This window comes from Halichoerus grypus, chromosome 5, assembly GCF_964656455.1.
Source record: "Halichoerus grypus chromosome 5, mHalGry1.hap1.1, whole genome shotgun sequence".
Classification (NCBI taxonomy): domain Eukaryota; kingdom Metazoa; phylum Chordata; class Mammalia; order Carnivora; family Phocidae; genus Halichoerus; species Halichoerus grypus.
The window spans coordinates 165,925,250-165,950,506 of NC_135716.1; the positions used below are offsets into that span (position 1 = coordinate 165,925,250).

General features: G+C 37.4%; 1 protein-coding gene across 20 annotated transcripts in view; it reads right to left on the reverse strand.

The window, feature by feature from the left end:
* The window catches only part of EPB41 (erythrocyte membrane protein band 4.1), a 195,126-nt gene that overhangs the window by 48,082 nt on the left and 121,787 nt on the right, over positions 1 to 25,257 (reverse strand). For 16 of the 20 annotated variants that reach the window (XR_013448300.1, XM_078073541.1, XM_078073527.1 and 13 more), the window contains 5 exons: positions 21,103 to 21,190; positions 18,178 to 18,330; positions 15,765 to 15,862; positions 12,986 to 13,158; positions 2,619 to 2,788 (listed from right to left, as the gene is read on the reverse strand). Coding sequence is in view for 19 of the 20 variants with exons in the window: in XM_078073541.1 (XP_077929667.1) it covers positions 2,619 to 2,788; positions 12,986 to 13,158; positions 15,765 to 15,862; positions 18,178 to 18,330; positions 21,103 to 21,190 (682 nt within the window). In the remaining variant the exon portion in view is untranslated. The remainder of the gene's footprint in view (positions 1 to 2,618; positions 2,789 to 12,985; positions 13,159 to 15,764; positions 15,863 to 18,177; positions 18,331 to 21,102; positions 21,191 to 25,257) is intronic. The other 4 variants (XM_078073523.1, XM_078073538.1, XM_078073536.1 and 1 more) reach the window with 1 other exon arrangement.

Consider the following 25,257-nt stretch of genomic DNA (forward strand, 5'->3'; position numbering starts at 1 on the left):
TTTTAATCACACTTGGCAGCATTACCTTGGAGTATAATGTCATTGTGCTATTTTCCCTAGGACAGAATGTAGAGAACATAACACCAAACTTTGTGATACTGTCAAATAAACCATAAGCACATCCAGCTACAGTACTTTTAACTACCAGGATAACTGACAATTTGGGTCATTTCTATTATGAATCCCATTATATTTGCTGTATGGTCATTAGCAAGTTATTTCCCCTCTCTAAGTTTTTTACTGATAAAGTGGAGATAATATATCCATAGAGTTGGGAATGTTTAGCAAATGGTAGTTTTAAATTATTTTGTAAAGCTTACATTAGTTATTTCAGTGAATAATGACCTGCTTTTTTCTAACAGCAAGAAATTGAGAGCCTCTACTTCAGTCTAAGAGTGGAGGCCAAGCAGCAAGGTGGTTGTGCCCCTTCGAGAACATTAAATAAGAACATAGGGGCAAGGTACTATTCCACACCCACAAAATAGGTCTTCTCAAATGACTCAAGATGCAAAAAGCTACCTCTATCTGGCACCAAATTCATGTTAGATAATGAAATTTATACAATGTTACAAGGTTATTTTATTACTACTATTGCTTTACATAATAACGATGGCTTCAGGTAAATTCCATAATTATTTTCTATTGCTACAAATAAAATCAACTCAGAGTCACCCTTAATTCTGTCACTACTATTATAGTAATAGAAGGTTATCAGAGGTGATTTTCAGTCTGATCTCTACACAAGTATCTCAAAACATATATGTACACAGAATTAATCAGCAAGAAAACCACCTACTGGCACGTAAATGAGCATATACCAGGAAGTGATCTCTCCCCTCTGTCAAGGTCCCAAGAGCAACAGGAACCTATTCTTGAAGATACCTCTGTCTGACCTATAGGCTAAAGAACAAGTATGGGGGCACCTGGGTGGCTCAGTTGGTTAAGCATCTGCCTTCAGCTCAGGTCATGATCCCAGGGTCCTGGGATTGAGCCCCCACGTTGGGCTCCCTGCTCAACAGGGAGCCTGCTTCTCCCTCTCCCTCTGCCCCCCAGTCATGCTTGCTCTCTCTCTCTCAAATAAATAAATAAAATCTTTAAAAAAAAAGAACAAGTATGTTAGCAGAACACCAAAGGAATCTTAGCCACTCAAAAAGATTCCTTTGCCAACTCCAGTAATCCAACACTTCCCACTTAGTACAACAAATGGAGGGATATTTTAGTGCCAGATGAGATATTCTAACATTAAAAAACTAAGGTAGTCTAACCTTAAAAAGGCACTGTTAATACCAAACCTGATGGTCAATATCATACACATCTGGCTAGGTTAAAAAAAATACAAATATCCACCATTTGCTCAATTTTTTCTCTCTTTGGATTCAAGTTGGTCTCAAAGGACAGTAAAAACGGCATGTCATGTTCAACAGTTTTGGTTTTTTGGGTTTTTTTTTTTTAAATACAGTCAAAACAAAGCCAAATTGGCCACTGCTCTACAGATGTTAACTAGATACTGAACCCGGTCCAAAAGAACAGGATTAATCCATCTGCCAAGATGAGAGCACTTACTAAGGTCTTACATGGTTTAAAAAAAAATTTTTTTTTGTTTTAAATTTCTTAACAGACATATAAAAATGTAATTTTTCTTTTAAAAACTGCCTCTATTAATTCCTGTTGTCAACAGTGATATTTGTATTTATGTCATTAAATCTGAACATCTCAACTCCATCACTGCTTAAATGTGTTTCAAAAGCTTATCAACACATGAAAGATCAGTCCAGTTACTGTTAGTCCTGGGAAATCTGCTAGTTGGTGATTTTTTTTTTTTTTTAAAGATTTTATTTATTTATTTGAGAGAGAGAATGAGATAGAGAGAGCATGAGAGGGTCAGAGGGAGAAGCAGACTCCCTGCCGAGCAGGGAGCCCGATGTGGGACTCGATCCCGGGACTCCAGGATCATGACCTAAGCCGAAGGCAGTCGCTTAACCAACTGAGCCACCCAGGCGCCCTAATTGGTGATTTTTCAACAAGGTCAGTGACTGTGGGTACAATCAACTCAGAACTGTAAGCAACTCAGTGGCATAATCGCCCCTACATAAGGATCTTCACCTTTTTGTAAACAATTTGATTTGAACAACCACATGGATGTGCTTTATGTAATACTAACTGGGATATTCTCTAGGTATGTTGCACATATACTCATCTTAGGAAATCAAATTATATTTTAATTCTATTAGCAGAGCTTACTCTTAAAAAGGAATGTGGAGATTCCTTCTGGTTGAATAAAAATTATTTTTAAAAGCAGATGATCACAGTGTTAAAAACTCTTTTTTTTTAGATATAAGTTAGATAACAGTGTAGGTAGGTCACCTGAAAACTCAGATGGCTTAGTCTTCATGACATAATTCTATGAAAATATTTTACAGGTTCATGGGGAATACTTTCTTTTAGAAAGAGTAAAGAAGAAATAACTTTGTTAGAATTCTACAAGAATCAATGCTTTGAAAACCTTCCTGGCCAAGGAGTTAACATGTCTAAATCAGAAAGCGTTAACTGAATTTAAATAAAAAAATTTTTTAAAAATCGGAAAGTGAACTAGCCAGATATCTGGACTTACGGCATACCTTCCACGCTTCTGTGGGCTCTGGCTCAGCTTGCTCGGGCGGCACTTCTTCCTTTTGCTCTTCAACCTTCACTGTTTCCTTCTGTGCTTTAGAAACCTCTGTGTCCTCACTCTGAGCAATGGCTGGTGCAGAGGTGGGCCGGGGACTTCGATCTGAATCAACAGCTGCTGCTACATAAGAAAGGGAAAAGGAAAGATAAGTGAAGGCAAGAGTCACAATACTACTTCAGAGTCACCAGGTAAAATAATTGTGAATCCAGGACACAGTATCCAGCAGGCTATCATACAGAAAGTAAAGAATAAATCATTAGTGCTCTACCAGGTAACTGATGGCATTAAAAAAGCTAAAACAGAATAGCTAAACTATGCTATCATGTTCCATAAGGGGGCGGAGGGGATCAAAATAAGAAAAGAAATTAAAAACTCTTTTTATTAAAAAGTTAGCAAGATTGTTTAACCTTGTACTCTGTTAGTTTTAAGAACCTGCAATGTAGTCTATGGAGAAAAAAAAAGAGGTTAATTAAGTCTGACTTCTTTCATGAAGCCATATTGACACACAGATCCATTTATATATAGGTGATTTTAGGAACCTAAAAAATATGTTCTAGGAAAAAAGGATCAAGTCTGATTTCTTCCAAGAAGCCTGCTTGGAATGATTACAAAATAACTTGATAAACCGGTCTTGTAAGATATGCACACTTTTTGATGCTTAAAGGCAAAACTTTGAACCAGATACTTGCCCTTTTAACAAGTCATTTGATTAAAATAATATGAATTCAAAACCTTTGGCCTTTAGTCCTTTAAAAAAAAAAAAAACTTTTTTGAGTTCTCTCCTACCTTCTCTCAGAATCTTATAATTTGTATTACAGTCCCTCTTCTCTAACATATCTAGGGCAGTGGTTCTCAACCAGGAGTGATTTTGTCCCTCAGACAATATTTGGGAATGTCTGGAGACGTTTTTGATTGCTACAACAGGGGAGAGAAGTAGGAGGAGTACTGGCCAAGGTTGCTGAGATTAAGAAACCTTGACTTAGGGAAAAGGCTGTATATAGACTGTTCTAGAGACAATATGCAATATAGGCTTATGACAAAAGCTTGATCTTTTCAGAGTTAATAATTCACATATACATACTTTATAGTAACCTCACTTATCTGGCAGTGTCTGGGAATGCAGTGTGTCTCCACATGATTTGTTTATTTATTTTTAAGTAGGATCCACACCCAGCATGGAGCCCAACTCAGGGCTTGAACTCACGACCCTGAGATCAAGACCTGAGATGAGATCTAGTTGGATGCTTAACCAACTGAGCCACCCACATGCCCCTCCATGTGATTTAATATTTCCGATGACAGATCATTATCCTTTCATGTACTGAGATTTTTAAATTTTAATTATTTTTGCATGGAAATCCTTACAACTTTTATTGTATGCTTTCCTGCCTTCTTAAACTGAATATACTGAATTTTTTTTAAAAAGATTTTATTTATTTATTCTTTCTTTCTTTTTTTTTTTGAGAGAACATGCCCGAGTCGGGGGAGGGGCAGAGGGAGAGAGAGAGAATCTTAAGCAGGCGCCATGCCCAGCCCAAAGCCACGCTCCATCTCACAACCCTGAGATCATAACCTAAACTGAAATCAAGAGTCTGACGCTTAACTGACTGAACCACTGAGGCAATTCTGAATTAGTAGTAAATATTAGCTAAAACAAAGGAATTCCATGAATCAGAACAGATAAAAAATTGGAATTCACAACTACTTCATACATACAACTCCAAGAAAAAAATGCTTGTTACCCAGTAATGATCTCCAGTGAAAGAAATCATTCCTCAAAGGATACACAGGAAAAACAGGAGAAACACAGGAATCATCTATCTTCCAGTGAAAATTCTGTGGCCTCTTGCAAGTCCTTACTTCTCATGGGTGCTCTAAGCTACTCAATGCAAGAATGGCAGATGGCAGACCAAATCTAACAACACAGGGGAATGTGACAAAATATTTTGCTCACAGTTGTGTTAAACTATCATTATACATGTGTATTCACACCTCCTCTCAAAGAATTAATTCAACTCTGCCTGGCATCATAGAAACATAGCCCATGCTTTCACCATGTGTTATTTTGCCACTTGCATTTGGTTTTAATCCAATACTAATACTGCAGAGCCAAATGATTTATGTCTTCGGTATTCGTAGCCCTGGCAATCTGTACTTCTGTGGAAAAGTGGGTATAACTGTGGAAACTGGCAGTTAGAAAGAGAGGCATAAAGTTTCACCATTTTTAAAATGTAGAAGGTATTAACTCTATAGAAGAGTTAGGGAATGCATACTCAATGGATATAAAAATACTTTATAAACCCGAAATATTAAAACTTTTAATGTCATACCTCTAAGTCTTTGTGTTTTTTTGTTATGGGTTAATATTTCAATAGTATGTTGGGAAAAAATTAATTATGCACACACTGATAGGCAATTCAAGTGAAAGATTTCACCTGGGAGCCCTAGGCAGAAGCAAATTTCTTTCCTTTTCTCAGTAAGAAGACTACAAGGTATGGATCACAGCAGAAAATCATATTAGTGTTGTTGTTGTTTTTAAACATCTTTATTGAGATATAATTCACATACCATATAATTCTCCCATTTTGATTGTATAATTCAATGCTTTTCTGTATATTTTTTGGGGGTAGTGATTGTTTTTTAAGATGTTTTGGCTCTTCAGTTTTGTGAATTTATTTGTTAGCTATTACAAGATTTAGGTACACATACAGAGAATGCTTAAACTTTTAAAAAATCAATTATTTCCCAATTCTGAATGTCTAGACAAAGAAGAGTGCTGTGATAATCTTACGGACCCATTAATTCCAGTATTATATTGCTCTTGTCTAAAAATAAAAGAAACTTTAAGACAGTTATATATTAGAGCAGTGAAGAATAAAACTCAAAACCATCATACTGAGTAAAAGGAGACTTAAATTTTAGGTCTAGCCCTGTAACTTACTAGCACAATCTCTGCTAGTGTGGTATGGGCACAACAGGTATGTAGTGGATCAGTGGTTCCATTATCAGAGGGCCCACACGAATCAACTGCAGATCTTGAAAAACAAAAACAAAAAAAACCCAGCTGATGCTCAGGTCCACCACAGACAGATGAGGTATCTAAAAGTGAAGCTTGGGTATTTGTTTTGTTTTAAAGCTCCAAAGATGATATGGGTGTATTCCCCTGGCAAGAAGCACTGCAACCGCTATTCACCAAGCGGATGAACTGTCTAGTTGTGTGACCCTAACAAGTTATATAATTTTTTTGTGCCCCAGTTTCCTCATGATTAAACCAAGAATTCCTAAATGCTTCTTGTTCATTAGGTTGTTGGTACTAAATAGGAATATACAGAAATGGTTTGAAAAGCAAAAAGTGCAACGAAAATATAAGCTGAAAAATCTTTGTCATCATTATTAGCTATCCTTGTGACTTACCACTCTAACGTATAAACTGGGATCTGAAGAACCAGTTTTAGCGTCTCAGCTGGTGAAGCAGATGCTCTGAGCAGCAGATAGAACACAAAAGGGAGTGTTCATTTGTATCATTAAAATGAGGGCGTTTATAAAACAATTCTTGTAAAAGTTTCCTAATATACCATCTCTAGCTTAGAGGCTTATATTTTATATATTTATATAAATATATATATATAAAGAGGAGGGCCTAACAGGGAAAAGTCTCTTTCTTAAGATGAATAGAGAAGGATCTAGGAAAAGGAGGGAAAAACAGTTTCCATAGACCTGTTTCTAATTCTTGTACTGAGAAGACAGCACACAGAGAAAAAGAAGACATTTGGAAACAAAACTAAAAAATATTGTCCTATTCAGTTTATTTGTAATTCAGAGACTTAAAAGATAGTACCACACGTAAAATACTTAGAACAGTGCCTGAACATACTAAGTGCTCAACGAATATTAATATTTTTTATTCTTCCTCTTCTAGAAAAAAAAAGTCATCATGGTGAAGAGTAAAAAACATGGGTCTGAGAGAACAGTCGTAGACTCTTCTAGTTTTGTTGCTATGTGACCTTAGGCAAGTCACTTAAATTCTAAGATTAGGTTGTAAGAAATAATGAACAGCAATGGGTATCCATTTCAAGAAATGAAAAACAGTAGTTCAGTAAAAGTAGAAAGAAAATAATGAAGATATTAGCTGGCATAAATTAAAATATATATAATATAAGAAAACAAAAAAACCCCCAAAAGTTGGTTCTTTGAAGATATTAATAAAATTAACAGATCTGTAGCAAGATTATTCAAGAAAAAAAGAAGCACAGCTTACCAATATCAGGAACACAAAAGGAGACATTGCTATAGTTCTTAGAGATATTAAAAAGATACCCAATGTTATGTGAATAAATTTAAAAATTTAGATGGAGGGGCACACTGGTTAAGCGTCCAACTCTTGGTTTCGGCTTGGGTTGTGAGATCAAGCCCAGCGTCAGCTCTGCACTTGGCATGGAGTCTACTTAGGGCTCTCTCTCCCTCTCCCTCTGCCCCTCCCCCTGCTCCCTCTCTCTCTCTAAAATAGATAAATAAATCTTTTTAAAAATTTTAGATGGAATAGACATTTCCTGGAAAAGCACAATTACCAAAACGAAACAAAAACTAGAACGTCTTAATAGTCCTTTATCTAATAAAGACATTGAATCTGAAAGTAAGGAACTCCCCCACAACGAGATCCCTAGGACCAGATGGCTTTATCAGTGAATTCTTCCACACACTGAGGAAAAAATAACACCAATCTTACACAAACTCTTCCAGAAAACAAAAAAAGAGGGAATCCTCCTCAATTTATTTTATGAGGCCAGCGTACACTTGATAACTAAAACCTGACAACATTACAAGAAAGGAAAATAACAGGCCTATCTCTCTTATGAAAATAGTTGGGGGCGCCTGGGTGGCTCAGTCGTTAAGCGTCTGTCTTCGGCTCAGGTCATGATCCCAGGGTCCTGGGATTGAGCCCCATATCGGGCTCCCTGCTCAGCGGGAAGCCTGCTTCTCCCTCTCCCACTCACCCTGCTTGTGTTCCCTCTCTGTGTTTCTGTCAAAAAATTTAAAAAAATAAAACCTTAAAAAAAGAAAGAAAGAAAATAGTTGCCAAAAACTCTAAAATAATACACAAGAAAAACATTATAATCAAATTGTGTTTACTCCGAGGATGCAAAGTTGGTTTAAGGACTGAAGGTCAATCAATGTAATCCACCACATAATATAAAAAGGGAGAAAAATCATATTATTATAGCTGACCCTTGAACAGCACTGGGCTTAGGGGTGCCAACTCCCTCTCACAGTTGAAAATCTGTATATAATTTCTGACTCCCCAAAAACTTAACTCCTAATAGCCTATTGTTGGCTGGAAGCCTTCCTAAAAACACAAACCATCAATAAACACATTATTTTATATGTTAGGTATATTATATACTATATTCTTACAATAAACTAGAGAAAAGAAAATATTAAGATAATCATAAGGAAAAGAAAATACACTGATAGTATTATGTTGTATTTACCAAAAATCATCTGCCTATAAATGTACCCATACAGTTGAAAACCATGTTGTTCAAAAGTCAACTATATATCAATGAATTAAAAAGCACTTGATAAGTCACCATTTATTTATTTATTTATTTATTTTTAAAGATTTTATTTATTTATTTTGACAGAGAGAGACACAGCGGAAGAGGGAACACAAGCAGGGGGAGTGGGAGAGGGAGAAGCAGGCTTCCCGCCGAGCAGGGAGCCCGATGCGGGGCTCGATCCCAGGACCCTGGGATCATGACCTGAGCCGAAGGCAGACGCTTAACGACAGCCACCCGGGCGCCCCAAGTCACCATTCATTTATGATAGAAACTTAGGAAACTAGGAATAAGAGAAAACTTCCTTAACTGATAAAAGGTAGCTAACAAAACCTAGAATAAACATCACACTTAGTTATGAAATACTGACGGTTTGTCCCTGAGACTGGGAGTGAGACAAGTATAAAGAACTCCTACAGCACTGCATATTATATAAGACTGATGGATCACAGACCTGTACCTCTGAAACCAATAATACATTATATGTTAATTAACTGAATTTAAATTTAAAAAAATTTTTTTAAAAAGAACTCCTACAAACTAATAAGACAGACAACACAATAAAAATATGAGCAAAAGTTTGGAACAGGCACTTCAGAAACGATGATATGCAAATGACCTACAAACTATGAAAAGGTACTCAACTTCATTAGTCATCAGGATTTGAATGAAGGTTTGAAAAATAAAGCAACAAAAAAAAAGAAGTACTTTTCTCCCATGTAGAAGAAATTAAAGAGAGGGACAAGAGCTGAAATAGGATATTCTAATGCACTTAAAACACCCAATGGCAAGTGGAACATAAGATCCTGCTCACATTCAGCTGACAGGAAAAATATAATCTTATTTTCAACATTTATTTATTAAGCATTTACAGTGTAACAAGAATTATGATAAATTATCAAGACCAGTAAAGATCATGCATCTTTTAAAAAAAATCCTCAGAATGTAAAGATAGGAAGAAGGCATCCTGGAATATATGAAGGTAAAAAGGGACTGATCTGGGTACCAGAAAACGTACAGGATTCTTTTTTATTTTTTTAAGATTTTATTTATTTATTTTGAGAGAGAGAGGGGGAGGAGCATGAGCATTCGAGTGGGGCGGGAGGGGGCAGCAAAGGGAGATGGAGAAGCAGACTCGCCACTGAGCAGAGAGCCCAACGTGAGGCTCTATCCCAGGACCCCGGGATCATGACCTGAGCCCAAGGCAGATGGTTAACTGACTGAGCTACCCAGGCGCCCCAACATATAGGATTCTATCCTAAGTTTGTACTGACAGACTATGTTAACCCTGGACAAACTTTTTTTAGGCTTTAGGTTTCACTTCTATAAAATTAGGGGGCTGGAATAAATGATTTCCAAAAATTTTTTTGAAGTTCCCAAACTCTGTGATCCTAATGGTAAAGCCACCAAAGCTATCTTTCCTTGGAATGTCTTACATGCTTTTGTTTTAGAATCTCAACCATTACCACAGCATTTTGAAGACATCCCCACCCCCCCACCCCCGAGGCATAGAGTGTAATTTAATAAGAACTAGCTAATATTGGTCAATAGAGACAACAAGATTTTTTAATGTCTTGAATTGTGACATTTCTACAGCTAGAAAAAGACAGACAGTCGGGATATAATTTCTAAAAGTAATATAAGTCTCTCCATAAGTAAAGCTTTCTAATTTGTTTAAGATACCAAAGCTCATTAGCACTTGAATCTTTGGTTATCTTTGCTATTAGAAAGGACACATCAGGCATAGTATCTAAATAATGAAGAATTTCTATTTAGTGGAAAAAGCCATGGGATATGGTATCAGACAAATATAGGTCTAGCTTTGCAACTTACTATCTGTGAGATATATTGAACAAGTCACTTAAACTTTCCAACCTCAGTTTCTCACTGAAAATTGTGGATAAAAACAATAAAAATAATAGCTCCCCAAACCCAAGGTAAGCTGAAAGTAGGATGCTTTACTGGACAAGGAAGGAGATGCCTGATCATGTTATATAAATATGGCAGACATGAGGATTGAGTGATCATATCTAAAATTTACCTTGTCCAAAACAGAAGTCTTGATTTTCCATACCCCCAACTGTGCCTCTCTCTCAGACTTTCCCATTGTACTAAATGATCAAGCCTAGGAATAAACCCTGATTTTCTTTTCCATACCATCTCCAACACTTAATTTATCAGTAATTCTGTCAGGCCTACCTCCAAAATGTCTTTTTTTTTTTTTTAAAGATTTTATTTATTTATTTATTTGGCAGAGAGAGAGAGAGTGCATGCACACAAGTGGGGAGGGGGGTGGCAGGCAGAGCAGGCAGAGGGAGAGGGAGAAGCAGGCTCCCTGCTGAGCAAGGAGCTCGATGCGGGACTCGATCCCAGGACCCTGGGATCATGACCTGAGCCAAAGGCAGACACTTAACCCACCCAGGCGTCCCCAAAATGTATTTCTGACTAGTTTCCCCTGTCTTCATTGCCAATACTCAAGTCCCAGCTGTCATCATCTCTCACCCAGATCCTGCAACAGACTTCACCATGCTTCTGCTTTACTCCCCCTTCAGTGGAGCATTCACCCAGCAGTCAGGGTGGTCTTTTAAAAATGGAAATCAGATCATATCACTCCCTCTAACCGCTTTCCACTGCAACCAAAATAAAATCTAAATTCTTTAGATGGCCTGCAAGGCCTTATACAATCTGGCCCCTCCCACTTCTCTGACCTCACTCATTCTATTTATTTATTTATTTTGCCCCTTTCCCCGTTCACTAGGATCAAGACCTGTGCTACCCAACACGGGAGCTACCAGCCACATATGGCTATTTAAATTTAAGTTGAATTAAAATTCAATTCCTTAGTTACATAGCCACATTTCATGTTCATAATTGGTCACATGTGGCCATAGGCTACCAAATTGGACATCACCAAACAGATTTCCATCAGAACACAAAGTTCTCCGGGACAGCACTGATCTAGACCCATGCCAAGCTCATTCCTACCTCCAGGTCATTGTACCTGCTACTCCCCCTTTGAGAATGTTCTTCCCCGGATGCTGGGATGGCTAACTCCTTCTCATAATTCAGGTCTCAGTTCAAACAAAGCTCCTCAGAGGGACCTTCTAAATTTAGATATAGACCACTCAATCTCAAACAGTTCGCTGGTCTCCCCCATCCCCAGACACTCTTTATCCATCACTGTTTTATTTTCTTCATAGTACTTATTACTATCTGAAACTGTTTTGTTTTGTAACTGTTTACCCATAGAACGTAAGCCCTGCAAGGGCAGAGACCATGTTTGTATGTTCACAGCTGTCTCGCCAGTGACTAGAACAAAACTTGACATGTAGGAAAGGTAAAGTAAGTTGTTGAACAAAGGAGTAAGTGAGTAAGTATCGGAAAGAACATGGATTTTGGAGTTAAACCAACCTGCACTCCAATCCACTTATCAGCTATCATATCTTAAGAAAACTTATTTAATCTTTGAGCCAAATTCCTAGTGTCTTCATGATGATTGAGTAAGACAAAGCCTGTAATCTGCCTTGTCCTCTTACTATTAAAGCATCCCCTTCAAACTCAGGACAGTAGAGAAACATCAGAAAGACAGAAGCATGACTTGCAAAACGGAAGCACAAAAGTTCCACTCCTTGGGTAATCTCTTTTCCAAGTGTGGCTGACTCATTCTGGATTCCTCTTAAACTGAGCGAGGTAGCTCTGTTAATGCAACAAACCAAAATATGGCAGCATAATTCTGGATGATACAAAACAAAATAATAATGCTGTGGCCAGAATATTAACAATATCTTAATAATAACTACTATTTTGGGGTCACTTATTAAGTGTTAGCCATTGTGCTAAGCACCATATATACATCATCTGATTTATTCCTCACGAAAACTCTTTGAGGTATTATTATATTATCACCATGCCCATTTTATAAATGAGAAAACCAAGGCACAGAGATTAAGTAACTTGCCCAAGAAGACAGATCATAAATGCAGGAGTTGAGGTGGACCCAGGTCTATCTGAGGGTAGAAACCAAACCTTTAACTTCTGTAACATGCAGTTTCCTTTTACAGTAGACAGCATAGAGCTGGGCCCTGATGACTCCCTAATAAATATAATCAACAATACTCTGTTTTGGTTACTGCCTTCTGAAATTTTATTTATTAGCCACCTTTGTTGTTTAAGTGGCATAAAGAACTGAGTATGGCTTTATTACTTCATTTCAGGAATACTCTCAAATCCTTGAGACTAGGAAAAATTCAGAAAGATCTTCTGTTGGTACACACAATCATGAAAATTATCTATTTCCTCTCTATTTTATTTAAACAAAATTTAGAGACTCCAATAACACAACTGCTTTTTCTGTCTCTAATTGCCACAGGGCAAATAATCTAAACTTTTTAAATGAATGCTCTAGTGAGCCAGACCCTTTTCCTCTTTCCTACTTGAAAAAACTACTCTTTAAAAACATTTAAGAGTAGGTTTTAGTTCAGTATACGACATTAGGTTGTCACGCTGTGGTAGAGATTCTGCATTTGAATTCTGATTCTAGTGGTGTTCATCTACTACTACCTAGCAGCAGAACCTTGATCTAGTTACTACTCTCTCAGAACCTCAGTTCTACTTTTCTTAAGATTCCACTGAAACAATTAGTAAGATCCATTTCATTTACCACTGAGATTCTTTAATTTGGCTCCCTTATAGACAACTGAACTTCTTTTATCTTTCCCTAATGAGTTAGGATCACAAGAAATCATTAATACTCAATACAAACCTCCATCAAGGCTCCGGGATGCCCGTTTGCTTGCTGTACGCTCAAAGTGTGGGGCAGGCCTGTCAATCAGGGCACTAGCTTGCCTGGTCTGCGCCTGAGTCCGGCCACTGTATCGAAATTTGGATCCCAGTGCAAGAAATTTGCTTTTAGGAAGGGTGTCTGTAGATGTCAGTCTAGGGTGGAAAAACAAAATTGTATGTATTATCTCACTCTAATGAGACTGGGAGAGTAAAGACAAAAATCATGAATTAATCTCGTTTCCTTATAGTTACTAAGACAGAGTTCCAATCAAACGATCATTATTTTAATTCTACATCATTTCTCAAAGCAACATGTATAATTTAATTATGGCCTATATTAATAATATCATCATATATCCCTATAGATAGGGCCTTATGGTTTTCAAAATGCTTTTATAGCACTGTAATATTTTCATTACATCCATGTAATATTTTCATCATTTTACAGATATAAGAAACTGAACTTCCAAAAAGAAGTTACTGCCTTAAGATCACATAGCCGAGATTGGGCAATAACAGGGTCCAAGCCCAGAGCACTTTTTCCACTCTATTAAAATAATTTGTCAAACGCACTCCAAACTCAATTAGTGCCTGTTAACCTATTTAATTGGTTATTTGGTGTATTTATCGCAGTTAGGAACCCCGTCTTCTTTCTGTGCTATACCCTGTAATCTCTTTTGCCACAGCATTTACCGCACTGACCTGAAACAATCTATGTGCTGGTCTCCACTACAAGGCTGTGGGCTCTCTATGGGTAAAGGATAAAGACTATGATTTATTTACCTTTGTGTTTTCACTCCTGGCATAGTGCCTGGCATGAATTTGCCACTGAGTAAATGTTTGCTGAATAAATACATCAATTGCTACATCGAACACTACCAAAAAGAGAGTACTTTTTCCCTTTGGGATAGTTTATTTTAATTCAGTAAATATTTACTTTCTTTTGTGTGATGAAGCATCAGATATTAATATATTCTCTTATTTTGATAAAACAGATTCAAACATGCTGTCCTACAAGTAAATATTTTGGGCTGTGGTTGAAATCTCTACCATACATATTAAACATTCAAAAAACTCTTTCTCACCTGTACCCTTTTAGTTTTTTTAAAGATTTATTTATTTATTTATTTATTTATTTATTTGAGAGAGAGAGAGAGAGTGCAAGCACGCATAAGCGGAAGGAGGGGCAGAGGAAGAGAATCTCAAGAAGACTCCTGCTGAGTGTGGAGCCCGCCATAGGACTCAATCCCACAACCCATGAGATCATGACCTGAGCCTAAACCAAGAGCTGGATGCTCAACTGACCGAGCCACACAGGCACCCCACCCTTACCCTTTTTAAAAACTCTATTTTCTTGGTTTGATTTTAAAGACGAGGATGATAAAAACATAAAGAAATATATCAATGCCAAAAATTAAGATTCCTTAATTGGTTATGAAGTATACCTTCATGTTTATTCTGAAATGATAATTTTTTTAAAAGATTTTATTTATTTGTCAGAGAGAGAGAGAGAGCACAAGCAGGGAGAGCGGCAGGCAGAGGGAGAGGGAGAAGCAGGCTCCCCGCAGAGCAGGGAGCCCATTATGGGACTCAATCCCAGGACCCTGGGATCATGACCTGAGCCAAATGCAGTCACTTAACCGACTGAGCCACCCAGGCGCCCGGAAATGAGAATTAAAATGTTCTTTTCCCTGAGTTTTCTTCCTGTCTACTGTGCTATCGTGCTAAATGTGATATGAAAACACAAACAGAAATAAAAGATATTATGAGAAAAAGATATTATGGTCATCTCTCTTGAGAGCCATTCATAAAGAGTCAAGTTTATTTACAAATGACATGGCATGAGATCTGGGATTTGCTTCAAAATATTCTGGGAAGGAGTGGGAAGTTATGGGTAAGGATATAGACGAAACAAGATTGGCCTTGGGGTGATAATATTGAAGGTGGGTGTAGGTACAAGGGTAGTTCATTATACTACTTTCTTTACTGTGACCATGTATGCAATTTACAATAATAAAGAAAATTTTCTTTAAAAGGCAAGCTGACAGCAACTAGCTGGTTCTCCTTTCAGTGCCGGTGATTACTTGTCTAAAGTCTGTCTTCTCTGCTAGATTGATTATTCCCTCGGGACAGGGACTAGAACTATCTTGTGGTATACTCTCAATGCCTACTACAGTGCGTACACAAAGGGTAAGCACTAAAAAAATGTTTGGTAAATGAATACAAAGGATTAATGATGTGGCCTCTTGAAAAGCTGAGCAGATGAAACTTCCTCCTATTTTCTGATTATCTGATACAATTGGGCTTCAAAGATGGCTCTCTGTGCCTCTTTTCGGGGGTTGATTAGAGCCTAGATAACGATCAGCTTCCTACCTTTCACCTTCTAATCTAACAGCCCCACAGAAAGTAGGTAAGCAATGCTTTAAGAAATTCCATGTGGAGGTAAGTCAGGGTATTTCCCCCCACAGACTAATTTTAGCTCCAGTTAGGATGATCACAGAGCCCCTAGTAAACACAGATTCCTTTTCCTCCCTTCTATTCTCCTTCTACCACACACAGAAAGGGGTCTGGGAATGTTAAGGAATATTTTTCAACCCAAGGGAGGAGAACTGGATTTATTTTGTCTTGCTTAAGATGATCTCACCTGAGCTAAATAAAAGAATGCCAGCCATACAAAGAAGGGAATTTCAATAGCAGGTTTAAAATAGAAACATGCATAAATAATTTATCCTTGAAAAATACTTAAGTGAGAACAATACCTGAAAAACGTGTGATGCTCTACACAGACTTTCCATAATTTCTTAGCTGCTCGGTAACTGGGAAGTTTGAATCCAATGGTACTCTCATATTGTTCTTGCTATAAAAATGCGAATAAACATGAAACATGATTATTTGACTAAAGTGATCCAGTACCAGAGAAATATGGTGTTACAGAAGAGGACATTATAAATGAAAAGAATATTACTACTAGTCTAAGAAATTGAAATTTTTCAGTTGAAATTGAAAATTTTCATTTGAAATTTTTTCCTACTTACCAGAAGAGATCTACTCACTTAAGGTGGCTTTTTCCACAGCAGAGAAGCCAGGGAATGCATCTTATATTATTCATGCATTTTATTTTGTTCAGAACCCACTCCCCCCTTCAGACACTGTACATTTTTCTGAGACATAATTAAGCGACCTTTTGACTGTCCGGACATTACTCTTCCTTGGTTACTGTCTACATTTGGGATACTTGACTACAATATGATCAGGGAATGGGAAAACATGATTCCTCCAATCAATCAATATTATTATGCAATTGTTTTTAGTAATAGGAGCTAAAGATTTTGGCTCAAACTAGATTCCCAAATTATTAAATGTTTTCTCTTTTCTTCCCTTGACTGACCATTATTTATCTGGAGACCTCTTTGACTGAAGCAAATCATAACCTGCCAAGGATACGAGAAACACTGTCCTGCTAGTCTTTTGCCTCTTTGTTTCTACCTTAAGCATACAAGAGAGAAAAGAAACTGACATTTATATTTAGTGCCTACTATTGCCAGTAATACTATGATTAGATAGTATCATCTGTATTTTTACACATGAAGAAACTAAGATCAGAGAAGTTATTTGCTCAGTCTCATAGCTATCAAGTGGCAGAACCAGATTTTCATGGTTTCTACTATATCATGCTACTGCTATATCATCCTCTGTAGACATAACACTTCACATCTCAAAATCCTTTTGTTGTTCCTAATTGTTTTCTTCAATAAGAATTCTATGTTTTAGAGGTGCCTGGGTGGCTCAGTCGTTAAGCGTCTGCCTTCGGCTCAGGTCATGATCCCAGGGTCCTGGGATCGAGCCCCACATCAGGCTCCCTGGTCAGGCGGAAAGCCTGCTTCTCCCTCTCCCACTCCCCCCTGCTTGTGTTCCTGCTCTCACTATCTCTCTCTGTCAAATAAATAAATAAAATCTTAAAAAAAAAAAAAGAATTCTATGTTTTAGTATGTATCATATAGTTGACTTTCAAAAGACACAAGGACTTCCTTTATCCTATTTATTTGTGTGTGTGTGTATAAATTTTCTGCCTTCCCACATTAAAATGTAAGATTGGTTAGGGATGAACTCTTTTATTCACTATTATATTCCTAGACCCAAGAATAGTGCCTGGCACAAAGAAAGCCCTCAATCAATAAATATTTGGTGACTGAATGCCTCTTAGATTTGAAACTTTTGAGGGAAGACATTGACTCCTCTTTGCTAGGCACAGGTAAATAATGATGGTATTAAATAAATGCTTCATTGGGCTTAACCAAGATTTTTAAGGCTGCACATCCAGTATTTCCACGCTAAAATAACAAGCCATTTTCCACCAGCAGATGGTGATACACACACCAAAAAAGCCATATACATTAGTGCATTACTTTCTCGTTTAGAGCTTTTACAGCTGTCATCTCATTTGATCTTCAAATCAACTGTGACAGAGAAGGTATTATCCCACTCGAATGATAAGGAAGCTGAGCCCTCGATTTGTACTGGGTATTCTGCTTAGTAGCGGCAGGGGCAGAGTAGGAGCTAGAACTTTTTTTAATTCCTACTTAAATAATTTTCTGCTGTGCCATGATGGCTCCTAAATGTAAAAGTTAAGTTTGGTCAGCATTAGTATATCCTAAATCTTGAACACCAACTAATAACTGAGTCGTCTGGATGAGTTGAACAACCAACTCTATTAAAAATCTAGAACTTGACCTAGAATACATTCTTAGCAACCACTAGGAGCTACACATACAAATAAATCTTAATTACATGAGGTAAGGTGTTGGTGGTGCAAAACATGAGTATCTTAAGCCCACAATTTCAAAATCTCCTGCTACTTAATTTATAAATATTTATAAATATTTTCCCATCAAGGATTTTACCAGAAGTAAACAAGGAACAAGTTTATCAATCCAAGATTCACTTTTGGCCATGATATATTTACTTACATACAGAGAAATGTCCAGAAGATCAGTAGTAAGGAAGACAAGAAGCATTATGGGGCAGATTAATTTAGAAAACAGAATTACCAGTTCCTGAACAGTTAGCTACAGAGAGATGTCTTAGATGACATAATAAGAAAAGCAAGAATGAAGAGATGTTTTCAACACAGTCCATGCTTGATTCAGGAGGAAAGAAGCATGAATGCTGTACCTCTCCAGGACGGATCTTGATGAAAAAGCTGCTACGTTTGTAAGAAATCTTCAGCACTTTGGGCCAAGGAAAGCGGTTAATTCTCAGCTTATCTTTATAAACCAGAAGGCCACTAGAGCAGACACCCAGGATGATATCCACTCCTTCCAAGTCCTGAAAAAGAAAAGTGTTAGCAGTTCAGTCTTCAGCAAAGTGCTCAACACATGGTTGACTGTTATTTGATAATCTGAAGATATCAATAACCAAAAACACTTACAAAGCATACATTAAAAAGTAAAGCTTGACCTTACAATCATAATCCATGGGACTATTGAGTCCATGTAAAAATGTTACCATACCACTGTGAGTGAACACCTGCTCTTTTCTTGTCCAAGAAACATGGACGTACACATCTTACCCACTGAAGGAACTAACTCCTAGAAGGAGCAATGAAGCCACCACAGCCACCCCTCAAAGCCACCATGAAATGTCACTGGGCTTGCACTTCTCCCATAAAACTGAGCCTCTGTATTCTCCAAAAAGGTGTTCCTTAATAATCCAAAAAGAGACACTCATCTGCTTTTACCATGCCTGTCTGTATATGAAAATTCTAGGGTAAATGTTCATGTTCTCATTCTAAATATTCAAATCTGTCACTACCATAATCAGTAAATAATTACATAGCTACCTATGTCCTATACATGTAGCTTTAAGTCTGTAGGCCACATGACTTCTGGAGGCTAGGGCTGAGGAGTATGTCTACTACCAAATATACATGCACAATTATATTTTTTTAATGATAATGTGGTCATTCATCCAAAATTCATAAGTAAAGGAGTTGACTCTATTCCTGTATAAACTCAGTATGAGAGAATCTCAGAGTCTTGTAATTATTGATGTTAAGTATATTAAATTATAAATATTATCCCAAAGTCAAGAAAGAACAGCAAGATAAAGCCACATTTCTATGCCTCCTTAGTAATTTTTAAAAATTAAATATATAATATTAATCATCTATGTCTGCAAATAAGGAAAATAAATTTCACCTGAGTAAATCCCTACCAATGACTATGTAGATAGGTAATCAAAACACAGAGTTAAATGTTTCTTGACTATTCCTTTTCCCAAATTGAGTATAGAGAAACATGTTAGTGCTTATATGTGTTATGTACAAACACAACTGAGAGGTAAAAATTATTAACAGCTCTAACTCAATGACTATATAACAGAATTTCCCAGAAGATGCCCTCTTAAATTCTTAAAACCTGTGGCTTTCTCTCTCTCTTAATTATATGTTTTGGAGAAACAATTTGCTTTACAACATTTGGGAAAGGAATATGCTGCTTGACTTCTTCATCTATTCCTGATAATTACTGCATCGACATCAGCCTACAGCAGGAACTGAGAAGCAAAACCGAACAATTTCTGGTCTGATCTTTCTATCATCTACTTTAGAGATTCACAGAAGCACCCAGGCCAAAACAATCCAGAGCAACATTTTAAGAAAAACCACTAACATGCAATGAAATTTTATTAGATTTAACAGAATCTAAAGAAGGAAGAATCTTCAGATATCAGCTATCCAGGGTGGGAGAAGCATGAAAGTTTCTGTTAGTCCAATCACACAACAGATGTTTGAATGTCCTTTTTTCTAAATTCCTACCAAGCAATTATTCTACCTATCTTGGAATAGAAGGTAGTGAGCATTCTGTCACGGAGCTATTCCAGGTAGAATAACTGCTTGGTGGGAATTTAGAAAAAAGGACATTAAAACATCTGGTGTGTGACTGGACTAACAGGACCTTTCATGCTGTAGGCACGAAATAATTACTATGGTAGCTAGGGGCCCATTCCATCTTAGTAAAGCTCTGACTGTTCGCAATTTGTCAAACTATGCTGAATGGTATTTCCCTGTAATTTCCATTTTACTAGCTCTAGCTTTATACCTGGAGCCATAGTAAAATCTCTACTTCACACAGCAATCCTTCAAATACACAAAGACAGGTTTTATGTCTTCCCTAAACTTTCTCTTCTAGGGGCTAAGTATCCCTATTCCTCTGCTTTCTCATTGGACATGGTTTTGAGTCCCCTCATCATACACCCATGAACCTCACATCATCCCTTGAGCCCATTCCCTCACAAACTCCTCACACACACCCCCTTGCCACCCCCAGCCACTTCAGTAGGTGAAGATGAGAGAAGTCAAGCAATTTCCCTTAAGTTTATCCTGTTAGGTTGTATTAGGCAGAACTGGGATTAAAGCTTAAGTTTCCAATTCCCTGACCCAGTAGTTTCCAAATGAGCCACTGTGGTTCATCCCATTGCATTAGAATCACCTGGAGAGCTTGTGAAATTAGATTGCTGGGCTCCACCTGCAGCATTTCTGATTCAGTAAGTCTGGGATGGGGCCGGAAATGTGCATTTCTAACAAGTTCCTGGATGATGCTAAATGCTGATTAGGAGACCACACTTTGAGAACCACTACCTTAGGCCAATGGTTCTCAGATTCAGGTGTGAATGAGAGTAATTTACATGTTCATTCAAATTAGAGCTCTAGTGTCTTGTCCAAAGTAATTCAGTAAATCTGGGAAGATCTTGAGAATCTGCATATCTAATAAATGCCCCAGTGATTCTGATGTAGGTGACGCTGGTTGTGAAACATGCCTTGCTGCCACTTTATAGTTTCAAATGCATCTGCATTTTAGGAAAATATCACTTCTTCCACTCTAGGTGAAATATCTTTGATCCTTACAGGGGCTTCAATGTGAAATTTCATTCTGACAGTGGAACTGCAAAGGGGCAATTCAAATTAAACACTTAAAATTCTACCAAGAACTATCTCTTTTGAATGTTTTATAATACCCCAGATAAAAGTTGGCAACAAGTATTATATGACCCAGTTCTGATACATGTATATTAATAAAGGCCAAATATATCATTCATTACCTTTGCTTTATGAAGGTCAACACCATACATAGACAACTTTTTGGCATTCTCAAGAAATTCCAGGTCAGCTTGAGCTGGAGTCATGGACCTTTGGCAAAATAAAAATTAGAAGTTCAGCATCACAATGCCATCTTCTACAATAATAACATTTGTATATTAGTTGCACTTTATATATAAACACACAAATGTATATATTGTATATATATTGTATATATATATACACACACATACATATGTGTACACACACACACACACACCAATATGTATGTGGATATATTTCATAGTCCTGAAAGTAAAATATTAGGGAAAAGGATTCTTATCACTACCTGTGTCTAAATCATTGAAATATGTCTTAGTAAAAAGAGATCTTGGAGAAAAACAAAGTCACCAAAAAACTATTAGGAAAAAAGGTTTTAAAAAATATCCTGCTAAACAATTTCCTTATAGCTGCCTCACCTCCATCAGCTCTACTCCTCCCTCTCCTCTCAGCCTTTTTCTCTAACACACACAAACTCCTCCTACTAATTTTTCTTGCCAAGGAGGTGACCAAATTAAATCCTCTGAGGGCATGGTACAATTTACAATATCCTCTTAGCTGCCTTTTTCTTTCCATACTCCTGAATTATTATGGAAATTAAACAGGAGGACAGCTGAAGTTACTTAACCGGAGACTCTTAATGGAGGCAAGCTTGATGAAAAGAAATTTTCTGGTAACAGATGGTGTCCTGCCCACTAATCTAAACAAAATAAATTGGTTAATAGAAGCATGTAGATAATGCGGCTGCTTTCTCTGTTATTAAGATGTCTTCATTACTAGGCATATAATGAATTAGATTTGTTTGAAAACAATCAGTCTCACTGTCTAAATGCTCACTGTGATGATCCTTCCTTCTTTATAACTTTCCCCACTCATGAGCTGTTATGCTGAGCTCTGAAGAAAAAGATATCACTCCTAATGCTGCACAATTCAGGCCAATCAGATATAACTTCATACTAACAATAATGCTGCCACACCCCCAAAGAAAAATGGTGTACATGCCTGTTTCCCGGAGGACTGCCTTAAACTAAACAAAGCAGCCCAGTGGCCTATTCATTTAACAGAAGAAAGTCTCTTCTAAACCCATCTGTCTTTACTCTCATTAAAAAGAACAAAGGGTTCCTTGGAACAACAACCAAAATTTCAGGAGACAGTCTGCAGATTTGTTAATGACTCAACCCTCCCCAAATAAACTTTTTTTCTACAAGCACTAAATCATCACACCTGAGTTCTATTTAGTAGATCTAAAACTGAACACACACAAAAAAAGGAGAATGGGAAAATTAACACATATGCAAGTCTGTGTATTCTAGTCACTAAAAACAACTCAGGAATGGGGCGCCTGGGTGGCTCAGTGGATTGAGCCACCTATTCTTGGTTTCAGCCCAGGTCATGATCTCATGGTCGTGGGATCGAGCCCTGTGACCAGTTCTGCGCTCAGCGTGGAATCAGCTCGGGATTCTCACTCTGCCTCTGCCCCTTCTCTCTTTCAAATAAATAAAATCTTTTTTTTTTTAATGCCCCTTTCTCTCTCTTTCAAATAAATAAAATCTTTTTTTAAAGCATCTCAGAGAAGTTTTATAGGGTTTTTTTTCCATATAAAGTTATATACTTTTCTAGTTAAGATTACTCCCAATCATTTTATAGTTTTTGTTGTTGTTACTATTATCAATGACTTCAATTTTAGGATTTTGATGGTGGAATGGAGCTTGAAGATTACAGAATCCAACATTTCGATTTTGCTGATGAAGAAATAAGGCCCTGAGGGATCACATAGTCATGGGCAGTTGTGACTCTTAAGTTTAAGGCAGCAGGCTTTAGTCAGGACTGTAAGTCACATTACTCACGCTGGAATCATGCCTCCTGCACCTAAGAGTGGTGACCTGGTGTCTCCCTCAATCCCCTAACTATAAAGTAAGATCCATGATAACACCTAATTCCAGAGAGTAGGATAGGCAATGACCTTTTTATGTTTGCTGAATGAATGAATGTGACTATGTAGGATAAAATGAGATAATGGTTGTGAAACTGCTCTGCAAAATATGTTTATTATTATTGCAACTTTAGGTTTCTTTTTTAAAATTTTTTCAAGATTTATTTATTTGAGAGACAGAGTATGTGTGAGCAGTGGGGGAGGGGCAGAAGGAGAGGCGAGAATCCCAAACAGATTCACTACTGAGTGCGGAGCCGACACGGGGACTGATCCCATGATCCCAAGATCATGATCTGAGCTGAAATCAAGGGTCACCCATTCAACTGACTGAGCCACCCAGGCACCCCTGTAACTTTCAGTCTCTGATGACATTACAGTGGAACATCTATACACAATTCATAAAAGAGAAAAATTTTGATCACCTGAACTTGAAGACACATTTTAAAACAATAAATGAGGCAATTGTGATAAAATCTTTTCTATAGTTACTCCTCCAATTCTAAGGGACGTTAATGGGGTCAATTTAAATACAGATTTAAGTTTCAAACTATGTCATTTAAATGCTTCTCTAAGTAAGCATGCTTTAAAATTGTATTAAGGGAAGGAGCACCTGCCTGGCTCAGTTGGAAGAGTACGCGACTCTTGATCTTGGAGTCGTGAGTTCAAGCCCCACGTTGGGTGGAGATTAATTAAATAACTATGTATTTTAAAAAATAGATAAAATTGTATTAAGGGCAGGTAATAAGATGAGATCTTTAACTTTATTTTTTTTTTAAAGATTTTATTTATTTATTTGACAGAGAGACACAGCGAGAGAGGGAACACAAGCAGGGGGAGTGGGAGAGGGAGAAGCAGGCTTCCCGCTGAGCAGGGAGCCCGATGCGGGGCTCGATCCCAGGACCCTGGGATCATGACCTGAGCCGAAGGCAGATGCTTAACAACTGAGCCACCCAGGCGCCCCGAGATCTTTAACTTTAAAACTATGAATTTCCTTGTTAGTTGAAAATAATACTTATATTTGAAGTTTGGCTGATGTTTGAAACATGCTTAAACTTAGAAGTTACCTACAATGCCAATCATTTTTTCCTCAACTACCTGAGAGCAAACTGTCAATCTGATGATCCATCACTCCCAACACTTTAATATGTAATTCCTACGAACAAGGACATTCTCCTATATAACCTCAATGCAACCATCAAAAGCAGGGAATAATTATTAATACATTACTGCTATCTAATCCTCAGACCCCACTCAAGTTTGGCCAGTTTTTTAAAAAATGTTCTGTACAGTAGAAAGGCCCAGTTTAGTTAGCATCATGAGTTTCATTTAGTTCATGTCTCTGGTCTTCTTCAGTCTGGAACAGTTCCTTAATCTTTCTTTGACTTTCATAATCTTGACTTTTTGAGAATTACAGGCCAGTTATTCTATAGAATGCACCTCAATTTGGGTCTAATGTTTCTCCATGAGTTGATTCAGGTTTTGTATCTTTGACAGGAATGCACAGAAGTGGCTCCGTGTTCTCACTGCATCCTATCAGGTGGTAGGTACACAATTTCAATTTGTCCCTTCATGGATGATGTTCGTTTTGATCACTGATGTCTGCCAGGCTTCTCTTCTGTGAAATTCCTATTTATCTCTTTGTAATTAATAACCATTTTGTGGGAATGTACTTTTTTTAAGATTTTATTTATTTATTTGTCAGAGAGAAAGAGTGGGAGAGCATAAGGAGGGGGAGCAGCAGACAGAGGGAGAAGGAGACTCCCCACAGAGCAGGAACCCGATGCGGGACTCAATCCCAGGACCCTGGGATCATGACCTGAGCTGAAGGCAGATGCTTAACCAACTGAGCCACCCAGGCATCCCTGTGGGAATGTATTTTGAAACCTTCTGAATATCCTATTCCTTATCAAATTTCCAATTTACTCATTTATATCGGTATGGACTCATAGATTCTCATTTCATTCAATGCAATATAATCAATTATTTTCCTTATTTATTTTAGTGCTTAAATTGGCCCAGATTTGGTCAGTAGGAGCCTCTCCAAGCTGGATTCTGTATCCTTCCAATCATTTCTGTCATTTTTTGAGCACTCCTTTCTCAAACAATGTAGAGTTAGAGTATGTTAGTATGCATGTATGTATGTATGTGTGTGTGACTATTTACACATCTACCTATCTATCTATCT